The sequence below is a fragment of the Tachysurus fulvidraco genome, chromosome 10 (genome assembly GCF_022655615.1).
Source record: "Tachysurus fulvidraco isolate hzauxx_2018 chromosome 10, HZAU_PFXX_2.0, whole genome shotgun sequence".
Taxonomy (NCBI): domain Eukaryota; kingdom Metazoa; phylum Chordata; class Actinopteri; order Siluriformes; family Bagridae; genus Tachysurus; species Tachysurus fulvidraco.
In genome coordinates this window covers 10,142,281-10,165,303 of record NC_062527.1, presented here as the reverse complement: position 1 = coordinate 10,165,303, position 23,023 = coordinate 10,142,281, and the positions used below count along the sequence as shown (strand labels likewise).

At 35.2% G+C, this 23,023-nt stretch overlaps 2 protein-coding genes across 3 annotated transcripts; both read left to right on the top strand.

Moving 5' to 3' along the window:
- The first annotated feature begins 1,047 nt into the window (after positions 1–1,047).
- LOC113660222 (anoctamin-9) lies at positions 1,048–13,105 on the top strand. Of its 2 annotated transcripts, none has more exons than XR_003444765.2 (24): positions 1,048–1,312; positions 2,478–2,555; positions 3,539–3,664; positions 3,747–3,886; positions 3,976–4,025; positions 4,657–4,724; positions 5,095–5,174; positions 5,938–6,072; positions 7,863–7,956; positions 8,160–8,220; positions 8,306–8,388; positions 8,515–8,619; positions 8,782–8,949; positions 9,082–9,118; positions 9,195–9,306; positions 9,424–9,481; positions 9,660–9,757; positions 10,243–10,430; positions 10,539–10,691; positions 10,822–10,969; positions 11,076–11,195; positions 11,355–11,448; positions 11,579–11,738; positions 12,559–13,105. XR_003444765.2 is itself a non-coding variant. In XM_027173544.2 (24 exons), exons 1-24 carry the CDS (start codon positions 1,283–1,285, stop codon positions 12,635–12,637), a joined length of 2,418 nt encoding a protein of 805 aa, XP_027029345.2. In that variant the 5' UTR covers positions 1,050–1,282; the 3' UTR covers positions 12,638–13,105. The 2 variants fall into 2 exon arrangements, 1 of the variants encoding a protein (XP_027029345.2); XM_027173544.2 differs by having other exon boundaries at positions 1,050–1,312; positions 11,626–11,738.
- A 2,132-nt stretch (positions 13,106–15,237) lies between these two features.
- On the top strand, positions 15,238–22,494 carry sigirr (single immunoglobulin and toll-interleukin 1 receptor (TIR) domain). Its single transcript, XM_027172945.2, has 9 exons — positions 15,238–15,476; positions 18,657–18,867; positions 19,422–19,549; positions 19,801–19,941; positions 20,062–20,205; positions 20,530–20,632; positions 20,864–21,014; positions 21,431–21,608; positions 21,821–22,494. The coding sequence occupies exons 1-9, from the start codon at positions 15,416–15,418 to the stop codon at positions 21,985–21,987; spliced, it is 1,284 nt and encodes a 427-aa protein (XP_027028746.2). The 5' UTR covers positions 15,238–15,415; the 3' UTR covers positions 21,988–22,494.
- The last annotated feature ends 529 nt before the right edge of the window (positions 22,495–23,023 follow it).

Below are 23,023 nucleotides of genomic sequence, written 5' to 3'. Positions count from 1 at the left end.
ATTTTTATAAAGATACTTGTAAAGATACTTCAGTAATATCTGACAAAAAGACCGTAAAACACTGAAGCAGCAGACTTTGTGAAAATTTATCTATCTATCTATCTATCTATCTATCTATCTATCTATCTATCTATCTATCTATCTATCTATCTATCTATCTATCTATCTATCTATCTGTGTGTGTGTATATATACATATATATAGATATATAATGTACATTAGCCTCTGCTGCCACCCAGTGTCAGAAATTTGTCCTGACCATTAAAAATGATTTTGTTGGTCCTTGATTTTTATACATATGTCCCTGTTCGTTTATAAACATTACCAAACCGCCATGACAGGGCGAATTGCCAATAAAAGCCTTTGACACTTATTAAATGCTTGTAATGATAATTCAGTATGCCATAGTGATATCTGACAAAAAGATCTAAAAACACTGAAGCAGCAGACTTTGTGAAAACGTATATTTATTTCATTCTAAAAAATTTGGCCAGGATTTTATATATATAATGGCTGTCTCATGACGAACACGTTGGATGAATCCAGTTTCTGTAGATTAGCCTCTGCTGCCACCCAGTGTCAGAAATTTGTCCTGACCTATAAAAATGATCAATTTTGTTTGTCCTTGATTTTTATACATATGTCCCTGTTCATTTATAAACATTGCCAAACCGACTGAGTTTCCGAATGGCGCATTTGTTTATTAGTCATTTAATAAGACGCTATTTGTTTAGTAAACAAACCTACTAACATTTACCTGCTACCTGACATATGACACATCCCAGAAAGCTGACAGGTGACATTCCAATCATAGAAAGATATTTGTTATGCTCACACACTCACACACTCCTTCACTCACTCACTGTCTCACACACTCACTCACGCTCTCACACACTCACTCTCTCCCCCACTCCCTCTCTCTCTCTCTCTCTCTCTCTCTCTCTCTCTCTCTCTCTCTCTCTCTCTCTCTCTCTGTCTCACACACACACACACACACACACACACACACACACACACACACACACACACACTCACTCACTAACTCACTCTCTCCCCCACTCTCTCACTCACTCGCTCACACACTCACTCTCTCACACACTCACATACACTCACTCTCTCACACACTAACTCTCTCACACACTCATAAACTCAGTAAGAATTGCGGAAGTAAGCAGTATTTATGATAAGTGTTGAATAAGACTTAAAGCTCATGCCGAATACCGAATAGCGCGACTCCATGTAGCTTAATTTTTTCCCACTGGATCTGGACTCAACCTCAGTGATGGCTCGAAAAATTAGTCACAGGAGGCAGGTGAGGGGGAAACTACACACTTCACATCGCTTTGGTCTTATTATACTATATTGAACATAACTAAGGGAAAATACACACCACATTGGCAGATAATTTGCAGTCTAGTTTCCAATGGGGGTGAATTTCCCACTGTGGGATCAATAAAATTTATCTTATCTTATTTTATCTTATCTTGTTTTATCTTATATAATCTTAGTTTCTGAAAGCTATGTTTACACAATAGACTGTGCCACAATAGCCTAACCTATTGCTGTAGCTGCTTAATTTGATTATTAACAATAACAATATTTGCCAGCCATCAACCATACTAATTATATGCAATTTTTTGTTTTTTAAGAATCTGTCGTTGGTTTTTAAGACACACAAAATGAATTAGTCGACGTTTAGGATTAATATTACCTTTTACATTACCATTGGACAGACACATGGTGACTTTCACAATTGCTATATGTACTTGCTTTAAAAATGTACTTCCTTATACACTTGTGTGAATGACTGCTGGCCATATACCAACAAAGAATATTCATTGTTTTATTCAAACTAGGGATACTTTTTAACTACTACTGTCACCATTACTATTACTAGTAATACACACACTGTTGTTTGGTTGTTAGGTCCAGTCTAGGGGAAAACAGTGTAAGGTTTCTTATAGTCCAGAATGAGCTTTTTCTAATCAGATGTCATATCTTAGCAAAGTATGTAAACTCTGTTGTCTAAAATATTGTCAGTTTAGAAACCTCCCTCATCACATGTCATTCTTGGTGATTCTGAGGAACTGAGAGCAAAGTGATGAATCAGTGAAGTTTTGGATATTATTCTAATGCGGTCAGTTCTAAAACACTGCTGCACAACAAAAAAGTTCTCTAAAGGGTTATTAGAATTATCAGTGTTTAGGAGTGCTTCAGAATTCATTGAATGAACTTGGCATTCATTCAAGCCTCTCCCATGACATCAAACAAACACTATGCATTCCATTCATTTTTAAGAAATACATTTTCATTTAATTAATACCATGTCATTACCACAAATGAACTTTTAAAAATGCACTTTTAAATCCACTTCAGACTGTAGTCAGTTTTTATTTTTTTCTGACATGTACTCTATTGACAAAGTGTATGTTTGGAAATATGATACTGCAATTCTGTATGCATTTATGCTGTTGCAGGGAAGCATTGAACTATTGGAAGCTATCGGGGTGGTGAAAAAAGAAAATGGCGCTGGGAGCCTTTCTATGCTTCTTATGGTAAGAAGCATCACACTACATATCATACTACAAGACTTGTGATAGCCTAGTGGTTAAGGTGTTGGGCTACCAATGGGAAAGTTGTGAGTTTGATCCCAGGTCCACCAAGCTGCGGCTGTTGGGATCCTGAGTAAGGCCCTTAACACTCAATTGCTCAGTTGTATAAAAAAAAAATGAGATAATGTACAGTAAGTCGCGCTGGATAAGTGTGTCTGCCAAATGCTGAATATATAACCCTAAATATGCCATATTGTTCATTTGATAATTTATTGTAGTAAGTAAATAAATGCCTGATTTACATCCCGAGGCATCCAGACACTGTACCAGCTCCCAACGTCCTCTGTGGGACGAAGCCTTTGGACGTCCACTGAGCCGAGGCCGACTCTAAGAATCCTGAGACATCTCCAGTTAGACTCTGTGGTACTCAGGAGATCAGAAGTCCTTGAACCTCACACCAATACAACATTTAACTGACTGTATATTACAATCACACCCCCAGTGTCACCCATATGAGGATGGGTTCCCCCTTGAGTCCGGTTCCTCTCAAGGTTTCTTCCTTTACCAATTTAAGGGAGTTTTTCCTTGCCACTGCTGCCTGAGTCATCTCAGACTTGCTCATAGGGGAATAAATACATACACACTGTGAACTATATACATCTAATAATAATATAGAATTTTTATTCTGTTAATTCTTTTCTTTTATTATTCGTTAATTCCTTTATCATTAATTATGTTTACCTTCTGCTCTGTGTTTATGTTCTGTAAAGCTGCTTTGAGACAATGTCTATTGTAAAAAGCGCTATACACATTAACTTGAATTGAATTGAATTGAATTGATTTATTGTAGCAAGTTTCAAATGCCTGGTGGTTTTGCATTCCATGCTGTTTTAAAAGTATTACAAAAACTAATAATATTTATATTCATAGCTTGTTTTTAACTCTCTGTATAAGACATGGATTTAACATACCTCAAATCTTGGTAGCACTCCCCAAAGTCCTTCGACTATGTTCTGGTGGCCCAGGAAATGGATAAAGATACCAAAAAAGAAAGCTTCATGAAGAAATTGAATTTCATCAATGCTTTGAAGGACAAGAACTTGCAGATAACGGTATTTAAGGTGTTTTTATGGTTTTATGTTAACTTACACAAAAGTTGAATTATATTATAAACTAAGTATGTTTGTGTGGCAGAAAATTACAGATGATGACAAAGTTTTTTATGGAATCACAGCCCCAAAAGATATCTTTGAGACATACCGATATCTGCTTAAAGTATCAGATGCATGTAACTGGAGCTCTGTGCAGCAGGGGAGTATACCACAGTCAACAAGGTAATAACACAGGCACAAACATGCAGCCTTAGGATCATGGCCTGCTACATTATGAGGCCCATTCATTAAGAGTCTAATGTCTCTTGCAGGATACGAATAGTTGAATACATCCTGCACCACACCTGTATAGAAAGTAATGGTAAGTAATTGCACCATTAACATCTGAATTGCCTTTCCTTTCAGTAGTTTAGTAATTCGCATTGCTTAATACAATCCGTCAAAATTTGGACATTATACAATTAAAGATATTTATTGCATTGTCTATAAACAACCGAATAACCTCAGATGAAAACAAAAACACACCAGATTTCAATTAGTAATCACTGTTTCCAAAAAATGTAAACCGACTTTCAAGAGCAGGTGGGAAAAAACTGAGTACACCGGTCCTACTTCTACAGCAACAGATTCTGAACCCTGCAGCTATTGAGACAATAATGAACACTTTATACAAGAATGTTCTTGAGACAAATGTGAGGCTTTCATTCTAGGAGCTTAAGCTGGTCAAAGTGTTGAAATGGCCAAGTCAACGTTCAGACCTCAACCCCACTGAGATGTTGTGGATGGATCTTAAGAGAGCTGTGCAGAAACAAAGGCTCTCAAATTTCAGTGCACATTTTTTTGTTGTTTCACCTGAGGTTATTTGCTGTTATAGAAGTTGATGAAGACCCCACAATGGTTATTTAGGCCCTAGGTAATAAAACATAGAGTTGAGGGAGGGTGAACTATGTACAGTATATACAGTATACTGTATTTGTTTTCATGGCTCTCAGGTGTTCCAGAGTATTTGTCAGATCTCATTAAACAGGATGTATTTCGGGCACAGTTTTGTCTCCATGAGGTATGAATTAGTTTGTTTTTCTATTCTCGCTATTCAAACATGTTTTGTTAGTTCTTATGTCCCAACAAAGTATACTATAATATAAAGAAAGTTTTAGTTTTGAGTAAGTAAGTTTAGGATTTCCCTTGTTGCATTCTTCACATTATACGAATTTGTTCCTTATATTGTTGGTGTCATGCCTTGGAGAGGAGGTTCTTGTTAAAATTTATTAAAGGATTTCCAGAACAAATTACCCAGTTAGTGGCTGATCATGTGTTATTTTTAGGCATGTACATAGAGGCCAATGAAAGGAAAAGGTATAGGCATCACAATAATATCAACTATTAAACACAGTTAATATGCATGCTCCCTCTTTATTTTTCTATTTAAGAAAGAGGAACAGAAAGAACTGAGAAAGAACTGGGCTAGATGGACTGCCTGTTTTAATGGGCAGCCAATAGCTGATGTAAGGTACTGTGCATTGACCTAATCAACACAAATCAATAACTTTAATATGTATTGGAATCTGACATGAGGGCTGATAATTCCCTGTGTACAGTGGTAAGAAAAAGTGTTTGCCCCTTCCTGGTTTTTTTTTTTTCACACTTTAATGTTTCAGGTCATAAAACAAATTTAAATATTAGTCAAAGATAACACAAATGAACACAACATGCAGTTTTTAAATGAAGGATTTTATTATTAAGGGAAAACAAAATCCAAACCTACAGGACCCTGTGTGAAAAAGTGTTTGCCCCCTAAACCTAATAACATGCGTTTGCAGAGTCTGTTTCTGCGCTGTGGAGGAATTTTGGTCCACTCATCTTTGCAGAATTGTTGTACTTCAGCCACATTGGAGGATTTTCGAGCATGAACCACCTTTTTAAGGTCATGCCACAGTATCTCAATAGGATTCAGGTCAGGACTTTGACTAGGCCACTCCAAAGTCTTCATTTTGTTTTTCTTCAGCTTCAGAGGTGGACTTGCTGGTGTGTTTTGGATCATTGTCCTGCTGCAGAACCCAAGTTCGCTGTTTTTTATAAATTTTATTTTGTTTTCCCTTATTAATAATAATCTTCATTTAAAAACCGCATGTTATGTTTACTTGTGTTATCTTTAACTAATATTTAAATTTTTTGATGATCTGAAACATTAAAGTGTGACAAACATTCAAAAAAATTAAAAATCAGGAAGGGGGCCAACACTTTTTCACACCACTGTATTTGTGCACACTTAGACACTACTTTGGAGAAAAAGTGGCTCTGTATTTCCTTTGGCTGGGCTGGTACACATTTCTGCTCATCCCTGCTGCACTGCTGGGGGTCATAGTCTTCCTTTATGGCCTATTTTTCTTCAACCCCAACCCTCTAATGTAAGTTATTTTATTTTATGTTAATATTCTCAGTTATATAATTTATATCTATTGGGATGACTTGTATGTACTTGTATTTGATTAATAGAACTGCATTTTGAGTGCTTGCTAAACTCAAACTTTGCAGGCATTTTCAGATGAATGTCACAAAATATAATAGGATCTGTGGCATATTAAACGAACATACCATTAAAACTAATCCAGACGTGATGCAGGACAGCTATAATGATTGAGATTATGTACAGTTTTTGTCCTTGAAACATTCCACTGCTTTTTTGCAAGCCATTTTGTAACATGTACTCATAGCCAAAGGCACTGTGAAACTATCTTCATCTACTATTTTGTTCTAAGTTGGTCAGAGAACAGTCACAAGAGCCTGCACATAAGATATACACTTCAGTCACTCACAGCTGTATATTCACAACATGCAAATACACATAGGAAGTACAGCATAAATTATATTTGGTATTATATACAGCTTCTATGTAGGTATGTATTCCGTTGCTGCTTTTGGTCTAAAAACAGCTTTTGCTACACATTGTGTAATAACCACAGCTCTATAGTACAGCTATATATTCAGTAATGAAATTGTGTTAAGAAAGCCTTCGAAACAGACATTTATAGAGCGAGTATTAGGAAACCACATCCTGAAATATTCACACACCTACTCCTTGCCCAACATAAATGCCTACATTGTCAAAACCTTGTTGGAAATGGCAAGGTTTATGTATTTTATTTTCCTCATAGATGCTGGAAAAAACTGCAGCACTGTACAGAGATATCAGATATATACATTAAATCATCTGCAGGAATTTATTTATTTTTAACCTGGCTCCATATTTTACATGCACATGTGAGTGATTTTTTTATTTTATTTGAACTTAAAGTCTTTATTCTAGTAACACAATAAAGCAGTAACAAAAGCCACAAGTCAAAAGCACTCTGAAGTGCTAACAAAGTTAGACTAAACCCCAAGCATTCAATTATAATGAAATAGATAATCTAACAACACTGGAAAGAAATGAACAACCAAACGAAACAACGTTAAGAGAAATGAAAAACTATATGAAACTATTTGGTTACCTTTTTTTTAAAACTGAGATTCTATGCACATTTCTCTACTACGTATGGCCTAAATAACTTCCCGGGGTAAAGGTGATGGCAATTTTAATCATGACAAGGACTACACACCAAACTGTAACACCTTAGTCACATATTTTGTAGCACATGTCATGAGATACAAAGACAAAGAGGCACAAAGTCATTTGTATTTTGCATATGGCTTTTGTTTAAATTAACCAACTTTATTTGTCTTGGACCAGGTGGCTTGGTTCAATTTTGCATATCTTAGTTTAGGAGGGATAAAAAATATTCAATGACCTCATTCAATGAATTCTCTACACTTTTTGAGACAGGCACTTTCTTTGCTAACTTTCTATTAGATCATCATTCTATAAAGATCATCCCCTGATCTTTCATTGGCCTATCAATGATCTGGGGAAAAGATTATTTGCCTTTACATAGACATACTCTGTGACTCAAAAATGTTATGTATAAGCAAATCCAACTGGTTTTTACAACGATATAAAAATATGCAGTTACAAACCTGTTTGAGACCAAACTTTGATTCTGAAGTGAATCCTTATCTAACAGTTCTAACACTGAGCTCTTACTCAGACATCGCAACATTGATCTACATCATATTATTTGTAGAATCTTTCTTTAGGATTCTAATTTGTTATGTTATTTCATGATGTTTGTGTTTGTTTGTATGTTTGCTTGTGCTATAGACAGGAGGTGTGTGAATCAAAGATTATAATGTGCCCACTGTGTGATAAGAGATGTAAGGTCTGGCGGCTCTCAGATACATGCATGTACGCAAAGGTATTCCCACTTGAATGCATTAAACACATATTATATGCACAACAAATACCAATGCAAGGTTACTGTATTACCTTTGTTTGTAGGTCATTCAGTTATTTACCAAAGCTTTGTATTTGTCTTTGAATGCACAATTCAATCTTGTAATCACCAAGAGACTCAATGAAGGGCTTAGATACCATTTTTTGTCTTTTCATTTGGCGCAGGTGAGCACATTGTTTGACAATGAAGGAACAGTTGCATTTGCTATGTTCATGGCTGTTTGGGGTAAGATCTCATTTCTGTGCATAGTCTTCAAATCTTCTATAGCATTTTTGTTTGGTCACTGAGATAATCCTGCCATTTTCTTCAGCTACTGTGTTTCTAGAGTTCTGGAAACTCCACACTGCCTCATACGTCTGTGAGTGGAAAGTTTTTGATTGGTGTGAAGAAGAGGTAGGAATGCAATATAACTGGTATCCTTTTTCATCCATTATACAATAGATGCAGCAGTAGGAGAAGTTTATGCTGTATTGAATAGGTATTACTCGAGTCTTTTTATGCATATTTATTTCTACGCAGGAGGAGCTGATCCTGGAGATAGTGAATAACCGTAATTGCAAGTCTAAAAAGTACAGTCACTCATACCTGCGCAGTACACTAATAATGGTGCTAATGACGCTCATGGTGAGGACATCCTATGAACTTGAAATTCTAGCTGTAATACAGAAAGTTGTAAAGGAATTATATCTAAAAGGTCTTTTCTGAAGTGACTGTAACATTACATACAAAGTCAAAGTGTACATTTCAGAGCTTAAAGTTTTTGTATTTGTGTGTGCATGTTCACAGTTGCTTCTGATCATTGGATTGGCACAGGCCATTGTGGTGTTCAGGGTAATAGCCAGTGTAGAGTTTGCTAAGCACACCAAATGGCCTTTTCTTAGTGACAATAGCAATACTGTGGCTTTCATGCTGGGAGCAGTGCTGCACTTCCTCACAATAACCATCATGACCAGGGTAAAAAATACACTTTTTAAATTCTGTTTTAGAATGACAATAAAACTTGATGTTTTCCTAAATGGCATTGATTTGAGGAAGAATTTGATCATCCACAGTCCAGCAAAGTCTCACTCTTTTCATCTTGTGTAGGTCAATCGCAAAGTGGCCATTAAGTTATGTGAATTAGGTAGGTGAAGTATAATCTCTGGTACAATATTAACTAAAAGTTGGCAAATTAGTTCATTTATTTCTTATATTTTTAGAAAATGTGCGTTCACATGCTGCTGTTGAACGAAGCTTTACAGTGAAGATGTTTACCTTCCAGTTCTTCACTCTTTTCTCCTCACTCATATACACAGCATTCTTTCTTGGCAGGTAAGGAACCACAATAGAGTTCACTAACTATTTGGAAACTTCTTTCCAATAATTTGCGGACTATCAATGTGGGTATCAAGGTATTAAGCAAATAAATATTTTGTTTATTTATTGTAGGATAAACGGACATCCAGGTGGATATGTGAGGATAGCAGGAATCTGGAGATTAGAGGAGGTGATTTAAATAAATTCTTATTTTTTGAGATTAGAACTCAAAATGGTATCTCTTTCAGGTCATGAATATTTACATTAAAAACTCTTATACATGTATTTAAAAGAAAGCTGAATAAACTAATATTGAGTCTGCCTCCCCATAGTGGAAATCACCAAGTATGACCGTTTCTTTTGTTTAGTGTCACCCTAGTGGATGTCTGACAGACCTGTTCATTCAGATGGCCATCATCATGTTGCTCAAACAGTTCATCAGCAACATGTTTGAGTTTTCAGGCCCGTAAGTCAGGATTCTTAAACTGTCTAATGTGTGCTTCTGGTAAGGGAAAAGAGCACTGAATTGTCTATATTCTAAAATATGTAGATCCATATTTATTTGTTTTGTTAAGCTAAATAACTAAAATGAAATTTATACACAGTACCTATCAGTTACTATATAACAGTTTAAGACGGGTATGATTTAATATAAATAAACAAATAAGTAAAGAAATATTATCTATAAGCATTTGGAGTGACTTTCCACCTGACAAATTGCTCCAAAGCATACAGTAGCTGCTCAGTAAAGAGACTAAATGACTAAATGAAGCTCTAAATGAAGTTTTAAAATTTTGTAAAAATGTGTTATCCAAGAGAGTAGTGTAGTGTATGCTGAAAATACTGTAATGCTATATTGAAATATGAATTATCAGCATACCTGTATGTCTAAAAGCTGTTAAGAGACATTTAAGAGTAATGTCATGTAAAAAGTATTTACTCTCTCCACAGCTGGTTCAAGCGGTGGCTGAAAAGGCGACGGAGTCGGAAGATAAGGGTTAGACAGTGTTCAGAGGGCTGTTTAGATGGTACAGGAGATTCTAGGCTGTGTGAAAACTGTCAACTTAAGGACTTGCTCTGGAACTTTGACCTAAATAACGTGGACTCATTCAGCCTCTTCAATGAATTCCTAGAAATGGGTACTGACATGTTTTTAAAGGAGCAGCATGGGTTCACATCTTTCTGGTTTTCAGTATTTGTTTCTCAAAACTTCTTTTTGTGCTTTGTAAATTTACCCCTATGTTTAGTACTCCAGTTCAGTTTCACCACCATCTTTGTGGCTGCATTTCCTCTGGCTCCTCTGCTCGCTCTGCTTAACAACATCATTGAGATCAGAATGGACGCTATTAAAATGGTCAGTCTGGAGAGAAGACTGGTTCCCAGGAAGACTAAAGATATCGGTGAGAACAGAAGATATATATATATATATATATATATATATATATATATATATATATATATATATATATATATATATATATATAAATAATCATTCAATATATATAATAATTCAACTTTTGAACTTTGTAGGTGTTTGGACAGATGTTCTGGAAACAATTGGTGTGCTAGCTGTCATTGCTAATGGGCTAGTCATTGGCATATCCTCTGATTTTATCCCTCGGTTGGTGTATCGTTACCGCTATGGACCCTGCGCTAATTTCAATGCTAGCGGTGTTGAGTATGTGGAAAATATATCTGACACTATACTACACAGAATGCTGTAATTACTAAGCAAGCACTAAAAAGTACTTATCATACTGTCATTCTCTGTTTCTCTTACACAGATGTATGTCAGGTTATATTAATAACACTCTGTCTATGGCTGATACAAATGATGAAAACATAAGAAAAGACTTTTTCCCCAATCAACTCATTCACAATGGCATGAATGTGACACACTGCAGGTATTGTTAATATTGTTAAAAATCTTATTAATGAAACATTTACTGGCAGTTCTTTATTTCTGTTGAGATATATTTGCTGTATATATTTACCTGATGGTGTCATAAGCATGCAGATTAAGTTGGATGTGACATGTTTGTTGCTGTTGTTTTTTCTTTTAGCTATAGAGACTATAGGAGTAATGATGATTACACTTTAACCAATCGGTTTTGGGTCATTCAGGCAGTCCGCTTTGCCTTCGTTGTCATTTTTGAGGTATTACAGCTCACAAAATGATAACTTTGGCTTAAATAAGAAATATTCATGAAGATATTGATATTGTGATTAACACGTGCATTTATATTTTGGTCATTTTTATTTTTTTATACTTTGAATACTTATTTAGTTTATTTCTTCTCCTAACCAAAATGTACTGGACAATTGTCGAGGCAGCATGTTGTGGTGCTGTGTAAGTCCATCGCAGGGTGGTTTGTCCCAAGTTCTCCCTTAGAGGTGAAAAATACAAGGCTGCAAGACAAACTCGAAAGACTAAAAGAAGAACTAGCGTAAGTGACCAAAATGACAATTTAATTGTCTCATTATGTAGCACTACAATGATTTATCTGCTTTATCCAACTAGTTATATTTATTATCTAATTTCCTTGTCAAAATTTTCTATTTTTTTCTATTTCAAAAATACATTTTCTTGTGGTTAATATTTTGTCAATAGGTTTAAGTTATTATTGATATGAGTTACCAATTACAGTTGTATGCAAACACGCTTAGGTCAAATATTGATCACCTTATTTCAGATTTTTGAGATCATAAGAGGTAAATGTAACCTGAGTATCAAATTTATTAAAATCATATCTGCAAATATTAATGCACATTTATATTTGATTAACTTAAAGAATAATAAATAATAATGTAATGTATTTCTTTCTCCTGTACAGTCAGAATAATGTATGAATAATTTGCCATGTGCAAAGCTTTAGACACACTTCCTTTTATTGTTATTCCTAATTGTCATTAGGAATACTTCACTGCATAAAATTTTAGACAACTGTATCATTTAGAGTAGCATAAAACTCACTAAATCACTAGATTACACTAGAAAGAAAATATTATTGGAAGTCTGTTTGAATTAAAATGATTTGAATACACACTTAAGTGAAGCATCTATTAGCTTGAGAATATAATTGGTATTACAAAAATGTAATACAATATTTTTATGTATTGTTTTGTTTTTTAAGATTTTATAAATAAATTGCATTTATGCACATGTAATAAAAAATTGTATTGTACCTCTAGAATGCATTTATAGATCAGGCCTGACTGTACTGCATGCAAGAATCATGTACATCCTAATTTCCGTTTATCCTACAGCCGAGCAAGAACAAATGAACGACAAACTTGTTCAATAAATGTTCAGAAGACAGAAAAAGAACAATCAGCAGCAGAATAAACTGGACTACAATGTCTAATCTTATTATGAACCCTGTCCATTCATGATCCCATTTCCAGAAGATGGATTGAAGATGAATCTATGCGCAGCTGTTTAATTACTTGTTTCTATTTGATGCATTATTAATTCACTACTCTATTGTCATTCTTTACTGTTTATGACAGTCGCTTTAATTTTTTGTCCACTGGATTTTTTGTACTGTATTTACAATATTTACATATACTTTTTTGTATTTTTCAAGATTAATATATATATGTATATATATAAAGTCTCAATTCTAGGGATGTGAAACTTTAACTTTAAGTCATGATGCTTTACCATGATAAAAGTGTGTCTGCTCATACATGTTTTGCTGTCTTCTTTATGGGGGAACTAATGTGAGGAACACAGGGTACTGTACAATTTCAAAACACCACCTATTATTTTATTTATTTTATTTTATTAAAAGTCACATTGCTTGCTATGCTATACCTTTGTATTTCGTCTTACTTCTCTTGCCACATTAATCACTCTATACCCATCCTGAGGAGAAGTCCTTGTTTTGTCCTGCTGTGGCCTACAGGCTCCTTTGGCAATCAGAAGGCTACCACTGAGGTAAACATTATAGTAAAGGCTATAAAAAAAAGTCTTTGAACTTACATCTTTTGCTATCTGTTTTATGGGGTAGCTGAATTGAGCAAATTCTTGTACAAGTTGAGGGCTTTATATTATATAAGTTCAGCACCTCGGAATAAAGAGTCAATTTGTTCAATGGCAAGGAAATGTTATTTTTAAATGTAATTAAATTCTACTAATTATGTAATTATTCTACTAATATGCTAAACAGTTTTGTCTTGTCAAAGCTTTCTTGATGCCTTAATCACTATGTGCTTGTCTTGAGGCATAAATGCTTGTGTACAAGTTCAGGACTCTGCCTCAGCTACTGTATAAACACTAATGCAAAACTAATGTTAGTCACACTGTCAAATGTTAAGAAATTCTATTCATTCTCCCATACTCCCTCAATCCTGTTGAGATCCTGTACAAGTTCAGGTCACCAATCAGGACTCTCCATCTGAGGTAAAATCTACATAGAAAACAGAAAAGCAAACAAAAAACTAAAGTCTAGACACAAAGGCAAACTTATAAGCAACAGCCAAAATAATTATAAAGTCTGATAACCTGAATCTTTTACAAACATTTTGCAGCTCTACTATGATATTTGTATGTCTATTGCTGTTTCCATTATGGAAACCCTGAATCGGCTAAAAAGTTCATGTGCAAGTTCAGTACATGACAATAGCTACAAACACTAACCCAAAACCAGCTGCAAAAGGTTAGACTGTTAAATAACAATATAGCGAAAATGGATTTAAACATTTATATATTTTTTTATTATTCATTTTACAAAAGCCATTCCACTCCATTATGCAAAAAAATTTTTTCTTACCTCTTTTGCTATCTTCCTTTGCAGGGTACTTTCATGATGCAAAGAAACCACTTTAACAAGTTTCAGACACTACATCAGTTCTAAACATTATAGCAAATCCAGCAGAAAAATGAAATGTTGGTCAAAAAAAGAAAAGAAAAAGGATATCTAAAATATAGGTATTTGAGCTTTACAAAAATGTTGTCATGTTTTTCTATGTCATCTTTTGTCTTGTCTCACCTCTCTTTTTTACGTTAATTATGGTGCACCTGTCTTGTCTACCTTTACAAGTTCAAGGCGCTACTTCATTGGTTAACACTTTGGCAAAACCAGCTGTCAAGCTAAAAGTAAGAGAAATTGGTAAATTACAAGGAAATGTAAAGCAATTAAAGCTTTTATAACAGTAATGCTGCTACACTGTGCTAAACACTTGTGTATTATTTTGGAGTTAAACTCTATGGCAAAGTCAGTGGTGAAAGTAAAAGTCTATTTGTTCAATGACAAGGAAATATAAAGTGATAGGCACACGATTCAAGATAGCAGTTAGTTTAATGCAATTATGATCTGCAGATGTGTTTGTATTTGTATATGTATTGTTGTAATTATTATTTTTTGAACTGTCCTCTTCATAATTATTAATCACTTTACTATTGTTAAGTTATTCCACAATATTTCAACCTTATTCTCGAAATATATAAAAAGGACTTTCAAAATCACTCACTCTCACTCACTCTCTACCACTTATCCGAACTTCTCGGGTCACGGGGAGCCTGTGCCTATCTGAGGCATCATCGGACATCGAGGCAGGATACACCCTGGACGGAGTGCCAACCCATCACAGGGCACAATTTTCCAGGCATGCATGTCTTTGGACCAGGGCAGGAAACCCCTGAGACATGGGGAGAACATGCAAACTCCACAAACACAACCCTGGAGGTGTGAGGCGAACGTGCTAACCAATAAGCCACTAAGCCACCGTGCCCCACACTTTCAAAATCAAATATTTTTATTTTTTATGTATGTATGTATGTATGTATGTATAAATATAGTATGTACTGATATATACTATACTATACTATACTATATTATACTGTACTATACTATACTATACTATACTATACTGTACTATAGTAGAAATCTTTATATTAAGAGTATTTCTAGTTCACCACACGTACTGTGGAGTGTCACGTGACACGCGGTTCCACTTTTCGTTTTGCGCTTTCACTGCGCAAACTGTGCGCATCTCAGCTATGCTTTTAATCAACTTTAGGCTTGTTTCACATCTATATGCATACACTGTTTTACGGATTTGACTCAAGTACGACGGAAAAGTTCACTTTGGACGTTTAATGAAGGACTTATGAAGCGCGATGGGACACATGAGTCTTTTCACGTGTTTAATACGGATCCAGTTTGCAGTCGTGATCGCAGGTGAGACTGAGGATTTTCTTATGTACTATTTTATATGAATGTTTTGGACCCCCCCCCCCCCTCCCGAAGTCAGATTTCCCTGAAGTGCAAAAATAAACCTAGTACGTGAGGGAGATGAAGAAGTGCATTACTTTCTTGTTATTTTGTCAGTTAATGTGTTTGTTTAAATAGAAAAAAGTGTCAACATGAACTTTGCACCTTGGTATCTGGTGAATGTTAGTCAACTCTGCTGTAAATAATTAATGAGTGGTGGACATGTAAAATCACACACAATATGTTTAAATGATATCATGACCTTATTAATATTATCTATCTATCTATCTATCTATCTATCTATCTATCTATCTATCTATCTATCTATCTATCTATCTATCTATCTATCTATTTTAATGACATTAGACTGTAATACTGCTTATTTATTAGCTACAGTTTACTGACATGCTTCCTACTCATGTGTACATGAATAACTTGCTTGTTTGGTCAAACCTGTTGTCATTGTTGTTAGCAAATCAATTATACACCCAAGTGGTGAGGTAGCTTAAAAAGTCAACAGGCTGGTTTGAAAAACTTTTAGTCAGTTTACTATTGATGTTTCTGTGTTATTTAAAATTTGAAAAATGCTTATGCATTTACTGATCAATTGAATTTTTCCTGTTTATCCTCTTTATTCCCATCCACCCTGCTCTCAGCCCTTTTTTGAATACATTCAAATGAACACAGGCTTAGTTCTGTGTGCATGCTTCTCATCTTTTCAATGCTTATTTCATATTTAAATCTATAAATGTGGAAGAGACTACCAGCTACCTATAACATGTAAATGGCATATCTTTAATAGCTGACTACTGTCTTCTTGTATTGTCATCAAAATAGAAGATGAGCACATACACCTGTCATGACATCCATTTAGCCAGCTTTAAAACTCAACACTGTTTGGATTGTGACCTGATCCCTGGTCAGAAACAGGGAAAGGAAATCTATTAGAAAGTTAAAGCCTGCTCAGTTCATGTTTGCTGTGCAAACACACTTCCGTATTCTTGTTCCACTGATCTGTACTGTACTTTGTACTCATATGATACAGCACAGGCTCTCAATCTTTGGGACACCAAGGGGGACACAGAAAAATGTCAGAAGTTGTATGTAATTTAGTTAGTTTTTTAAATCTGCTTCAACAAAATGTAAGGGATCAAACGTAAAGGGGTAAATACTGAAAATATTGTTATTTAAAAAAACAAAGACAAATGTGCCCTCAATGCACTTAATGTGCTTGTTATAATATCCCATATATAAGAGTCCTAGTTCTCCAACACATCTAGTCATCCAAGCATTTTGTTTTTCTAGTCATTTCTTTTAAGTTAAGATCTAAACATTTTAATTAACATGTAAACAGCTTTTCTTAAATATCATGTATTAAGTATCATGTGGTTGCTGCATTGATTTATAAATGGCAAGAAAGCTAATCCCAATATACCTGTATTCAGTCTAGATTATACTACTTTAATCACAGGATTAATTTTGCATTAAGGGAAATAATCATACTTCAAGAGAGTAGAGATTTAATATGCTTTCACGAAGAGTGGGCTCTGTCTTACAAATCTGTCATACAATGTTATGCCAAGTTGCATGTGATTTGGGATGGGACTATCAGAATGAATTTATCTGCTGTTATTATTGTAAATTCCACCAAATTACAGTTATAAAAATAAAAACTTTATTGTGCAGTAGTGAATTACCCAGCACTAGGTAAAAGATTGAGATTAATGTACTCTAAAGTTTCATCCAGTATAACCAAAACTAGTGTGTAAAAATAAGGAAAAACACAAAAATACACTGTTTTTCTTTAAGTTATTAATTAACTTTTTTTTCTTGTGGATAAAATTAGATTAGACCTACAGCTATCAATCTTGCTGAGAAATAATATTGGAGGGAATTTAAGAAAATACAATACATCATATTGGAAATGTGCCAGTGGTGTTACTCTCAGTGACTTAAAGTAATGACACCACATCAAGATCCAGAATATTGGTAATTCATTCAAAAAGAATGTTAATACATATCTAACATAATTCATTTTCATTGAAAATTTTAATAATTTGGTGGTCAGGTTGTTATGATCTATTGAAAATTAGCCAGACAGATTTATATGCAAGGGAAAGATATCTAGCCATACAGTCAGTCATATAAAAAGAAATTTGGCCTATTCTGCAAAAAGGCACCAAAAAGTCCCAGCATGAAGCTAACACTAGAGATTTATACCTTTATTTGTTTATTTTTAAAGTGTTACTTATTTTCAGGCTGTGATAAAGTGTGTAGCTGAATGTATACAAAGCCCAACAAAAATATACTGTATTGATTCTTACTTTACTGTTGCTGCTTTACTGATTAGTGCTATTACTAATTAGTTATACTATTAGTAATGATAGTATAGTTTAGTTCACAGTGTCTGAATAGGGGCACAGTACTGAAATTAAAAGGTCTGGAGAGAGGCGATGATTATCATCCTCAGCTGTTAAGGAGAATAATGTTTCGCTTTGTTCTGCTGTTCTCTTATAAAGACCTCATTGTTGCATTTTCTGTATATGGACCTGGAAATTTGTATGTTTTCCTCTACCATATACACCTACCATAGAGTGGAAGATTTAATAATAAATTAAATGAATAATTATTTGCACAAAAAGCTAATTTTTACAATTCATGACTAGACATAACTATTTAATAGTACTTGATAGATATGTTCTCTGTAATATATAAATCCAAGCATACAAGATCCTCTGCCCCTACCCCAAGTTTGGTCGTCTGCCAATTTACACTCTCTCCTCCAGCCAGCTCTCTCCTACCTACAGTATGAATTACCAACTCAAAAGCATTATGGATAACACATAATTCATCTGAGACAAATGAAGCCAGCCAACAACACGTCTTTCAAAGTGGTGGGAACAGAGGAAGTCACTAACTTCTCTCATCTGGACACATGAGCTCATGGACATCCACAATTTACTAGTGTCTCTAGTATGGCATCATTGGGATCCAAACTTGCCAGCCATCAATGATATGATGAATGATTTCTGTTTTACCATGTGGGAACTCTAAATACAAAGATTTTTACTTGACAGTAGTGGTACATTTCTGTCAGCACATATTTCATATTGCTTATGCAAGGAATGTACTATTCTTCCCATACAGAACATCTTTGCAGCAGAACGTTGCGATTTTTGCCCAGCAGCACTGATACAGATGTGTGGGGAGGCCTAGGCTCCAGTGTTGAATTAAACTGTACAGTTTTGATGCACTACAACAACAGTGAGGCTGAATGTCCATCTGCCCATCTGCGTTGGAGCAAAGATGGAGAACCTTTTCTCAGCCCTGGTTCCTTCACTCAGAACACCTCAGAGTGGTGAGTGCACCATTGCCCCCTTTCCACCAGAAAGATCCGGGTGCTGGTTCAGAGCTAGTGCTTGTGCTCGTTCAAAGTTGGTTCCACTGGCTAGCCTTCTAAGAACCGGTTTGCCTTAGCATGGGCTAGAGAGCCATCACAGAGCCAAGTATTACGTCACGTATGTTGCTTTACGTTTTTTATGTTTGGCATCCAAATATGGGGAATCCTGATTTAAAATGATATAAAAATGGCCTTCACTTTTGTCTTGCTGGTCACAGTAACCCCACCCCCAGCCCCTGACGTGAGCAGTTCTTAAATCTAGACCAGCAATGTTTTGGTGCTACTTAAAACCACTTTTCCTGGTTCAGAGCTTTGGGTGTCGATAAAGAAAGAACTGGTTTTTAATTAGGCTCTGGCTCTGAACCAGCACTCAAACTGACAATTCTTGTACGATTAATGAACAGAAAGTACTTTTTTAATCATTCACCACACATGTTTAACATATGCTGTTATGGAATGCACTCCTGAATGGAACAGGTGCAAGGTGAAAATAACCCTTATGACCTTTACAGGTTCACAGATGAAGACCAGTTGATGGTGAGCAGTGTCGTGACTGTGAACTTGACGGAAAAGTCAGATTTTGGTCTCTATACATGTGAAATATGGAACAGTACAACCACCTTCAGGCTTCAAAGAACCAGTAAGATCTTTTCTACATTATGTGAATTGTGATAGACCAGGACAGATGCTGATAATGACCTTTCATGTTTCTTAAGGATACACACAATGGGTTTCAAAAGTCTGCATACAAATTAAAGAACTGTATTTATTTCAGCATTGATCTTTGTTATTCATCTTATCATCGTATAATCAGCATTTATTCCATTTCCAGGTGACTGGACTCTATGCAAACATGCAGTAATATTGATTACATTTTTTTCTTTCACTCAGTCTTCCCCAATCACACAGGGGCAGTGCTAGCATCCCTGGTTTTGTTCATAATGTTAGTCTTGGCTGCTGTAGTGTATTCTAAATGCCACCTCAACTTCAAACTCTGGTATAAAAACTCATATGGAGATTATGAAATCAATGGTAAGACTGCACTTAGTTATTATATGTTTCTAAATATATACTGTATATATAAGTCTATGTTTCTTGCATAATCGTCAGTATGTCAGTGATCATGATCCTGATGATTTTTTTTTAACTCAGATGGCAAAATTTATGATGCCTACATTTCTTACATAAACGATGAGAATGACCAGAAGTTTGTAAATTTTATCCTGAAACCTCATCTGGAGACTAAGTATGGGCATAAGTTACTCCTTAACAACACAAACATCCTTCCTGGAGCAGGTATGTCTCTCAGGCATGTAATAACAGAACGGCTTGCTTTCAATGTCAGTCAGGCAGATTTATTTAAATTTAAAATAAGTTGCATTTGCATTTTTGGATTTTGAATTATGACAGGAATTTGATATAACTTACATTGTGCATATAACTAGAAGTTATGCAGTACTTAATAATGTCAATATTACTTTCTTAGAATGTAGTTATAGTTTTTGTTTTTCAAGGAATTTCTGGCTTTTTAAATAGTACAATGACTATGCAGTATATTTTCTTATACTTTTTTATTCTGCTCAGCTCCTGAAAATTAGTTTGTGTGGGTTGTGTCCTCAGAGCCATCTGCAGAGTTGCTTATGAATATTAGTCGCTGTCGGCGGCTCATTGTTGTGTTGTCACAGGCCTATGTACAGCAGGAGTGGTGCACCACCAACTTCAGGTACTAATTAATGCCTTTTGGGACGTAATGTCTCATAATTAAAAAATAGTTCATAATGGCTAGTAAACAAAAATAAAATAATTTTTTTAATAGAAGTTTCCAGTTAGTGTCAACAAAGAATCAGAGAATTTGACTTGTTTGTATTATTTTAAATGGGGAAGAGAAATCTTGCTGCTTTGTCTCAGTATTACAGTATCTATTCACTTCTAAGGGGTTTTGGTCTGCTTTTAGACAGGGCATGTTTCACCTGCTGGAGCTGTCTCACAAGCCCATCTTCATCATCTTTCAGTCTCAGCAGAAGCATGTGAATGTGGACATCATACAGCAACTACGAGATCACCAGGCCCAAATCACAACTCTCATCTGGGGAGCACATTCTGTGGTGAGCCCTCACACAATATACAATTTAGTGTTTATACAAACAAATTTATATGCCATTTTAAAATGTTTTGCTGTTTATTCCTGTTCACTTATGTAATAATTTTCTTAAAACAGTGGTTCTCATAAATATCTAAGAAATTGTGTCTGTACATTTTCTATTGTACATGTTTGTATATGTCTAAAATATTGGATCTTATTGTTATGAATATGTACCAGTCAACCACAGTTCATGGCCATCATGTGCCTTTAATATTACCATGATCAGATCAGCAGCATATGTCTTGTAATTACAGTCAGCAATAGCTGACACCATCTGCAAAAGGCCCTCTGATGTAAATTATTAAGTTGTTCAGTGTGCTCCTGATCTATCATGCCTACAAATACTCAATATATACCTTCACTATTTCTCACTCTCAGGTGCCATCATCTGGATTTTGGAAAGCACTAGCCTTGGCCATGCCCCGTAAAGTGGTGTTCCACACTCAGTTGTCTGGAGACCCTCAGACTCTACTCCAGGGGGATAGGGACCCCATGCTTACATTGCAGCCAGACTACCTGGACTGCAGACCTGATCCAGACCCTGCAGGAGATCTGGGTAAGAAAATGTTGAAAGTGCTGTTTTGTCTGTTGCTTGCTCACAATTTTCCAGTGTGTCTTGTGTGTCCTACTGTATAGCTTCCAGATATGCTACATTTTATTTAACAGCAGCTTATACTTTCCTTACATATAAGTAGGCTTACAAAGAATTTTGAATTATTTCAGATTTGGGATCATATATCATAATCAATCCACTACTCTGATCCATAGGCTTACGATTCCCTATCTATAAAGCAATGTCCAAGGACCAAGCTCTCCCACCAGCTTCTGATCCAAGAACTGAAGCCAGAATCACTGAGATTGACGTGTCTGACCTCGGCTCACGGAGCTACGAGGCTCGAACAGATTTTTATTGTCTGGTTACTGATGATGTTTGAATCTGGAGCATCCATGACTTGTTTCTCTTTCACTCCAATGAGTACAGAGCAGAACAGAAGCTCTAGCCTCTTTTATTGGTTTTTGTTTGTTTCAAAAAGATTTATTTGTTTATGGAAGCTAGATTTGACTAGATTAGATGAGCACAAGTCATTTGCAAAGGCCTGAGTTTATGTAAACCTAGCTCACAACATCCAATACATTATCCTTTAATCTGAATCTGTGCCATTTTGAATATCTCTATATAAAATGTATTTAAATTTAAATTACATTTACTAGCTGGTTAACCTGTTAGTTCTGGTAGATTATGCCATTAGTTCAAGAAAAATTAATATTGTGTACATTTATTTGTTTGCCTTTTTATATCTTGTCTTTCACACAAAATCTGCAAAAAACATTGAAAATACTGCAAAACATTGAAGTGTACCATGTTGCTAACATTTCATATTAGCTAATGTGTATAAATTTTATATTTGTATATACTTGAATTAAATACATTTCCAAATATATTCATTGTGTGGGCTATTTGTTGTGAAAGCGTTACAGGTTACTTGTGCTAGCCTGAATGGCACACTATAGCAAGACACCAAATCCTAAAAGGTCAACTGCTGCCGCAATGATTTACATTTTCACTTTTAAGAACCAATTGTAGAAGTGTGTGGGGGTCTTCATTTGAATTCTATTTTACATTTTAGACACTGGAAGCCAGTGTGTACCTGTGTTTAGTTATGTGCAGTGCATGAACAACAAAATCTTTTAAATGGATACTGACTACTGGATCACTTCAATTCTTGCAAATGTAAACACGTTTTCTGCCTCAAATGATGAGGCAAATAATGAACAGTCATTTTCAACATTTTCATATGCAATTGTTGCCCATTTCAACCTGAAGATGGCAGCACTGGAAAGCATGAATATTACCAATTGTTATAACAATTGTTATTTCAATACCATTCAATTTGTAAGTGACCCATAATCTGGAATTCATGTACGCATAGCGCTTCACTGGACACAGGAATGGTCGGGGCACATTATCAC

Bases quoted from the DNA above. Each gene is read 5' to 3' on its own strand.
- sigirr (XM_027172945.2), top strand. From the start codon at position 15,416: ATGGGACACATGAGTCTTTTCACGTGTTTAATACGGATCCAGTTTGCA. The intron at 15,477-18,656 runs GTGAGACTGAGG...CTTCCCATACAG, and splicing joins GTTTGCAGTCGTGATCGCAG to AACATCTTTGCAGCAGAACG. The intron at 20,633-20,863 runs GTACTAATTAAT...GTCTGCTTTTAG, and splicing joins TGGTGCACCACCAACTTCAG to ACAGGGCATGTTTCACCTGC.
- LOC113660222 (XM_027173544.2), top strand. From the start codon at position 1,283: ATGGCTCGAAAAATTAGTCACAGGAGGCAG. The intron at 4,026-4,656 runs GTAAGTAATTGC...CATGGCTCTCAG, and splicing joins CACCTGTATAGAAAGTAATG to GTGTTCCAGAGTATTTGTCA. The intron at 10,431-10,538 runs GTACTGACATGT...CCCTATGTTTAG, and splicing joins CAATGAATTCCTAGAAATGG to TACTCCAGTTCAGTTTCACC.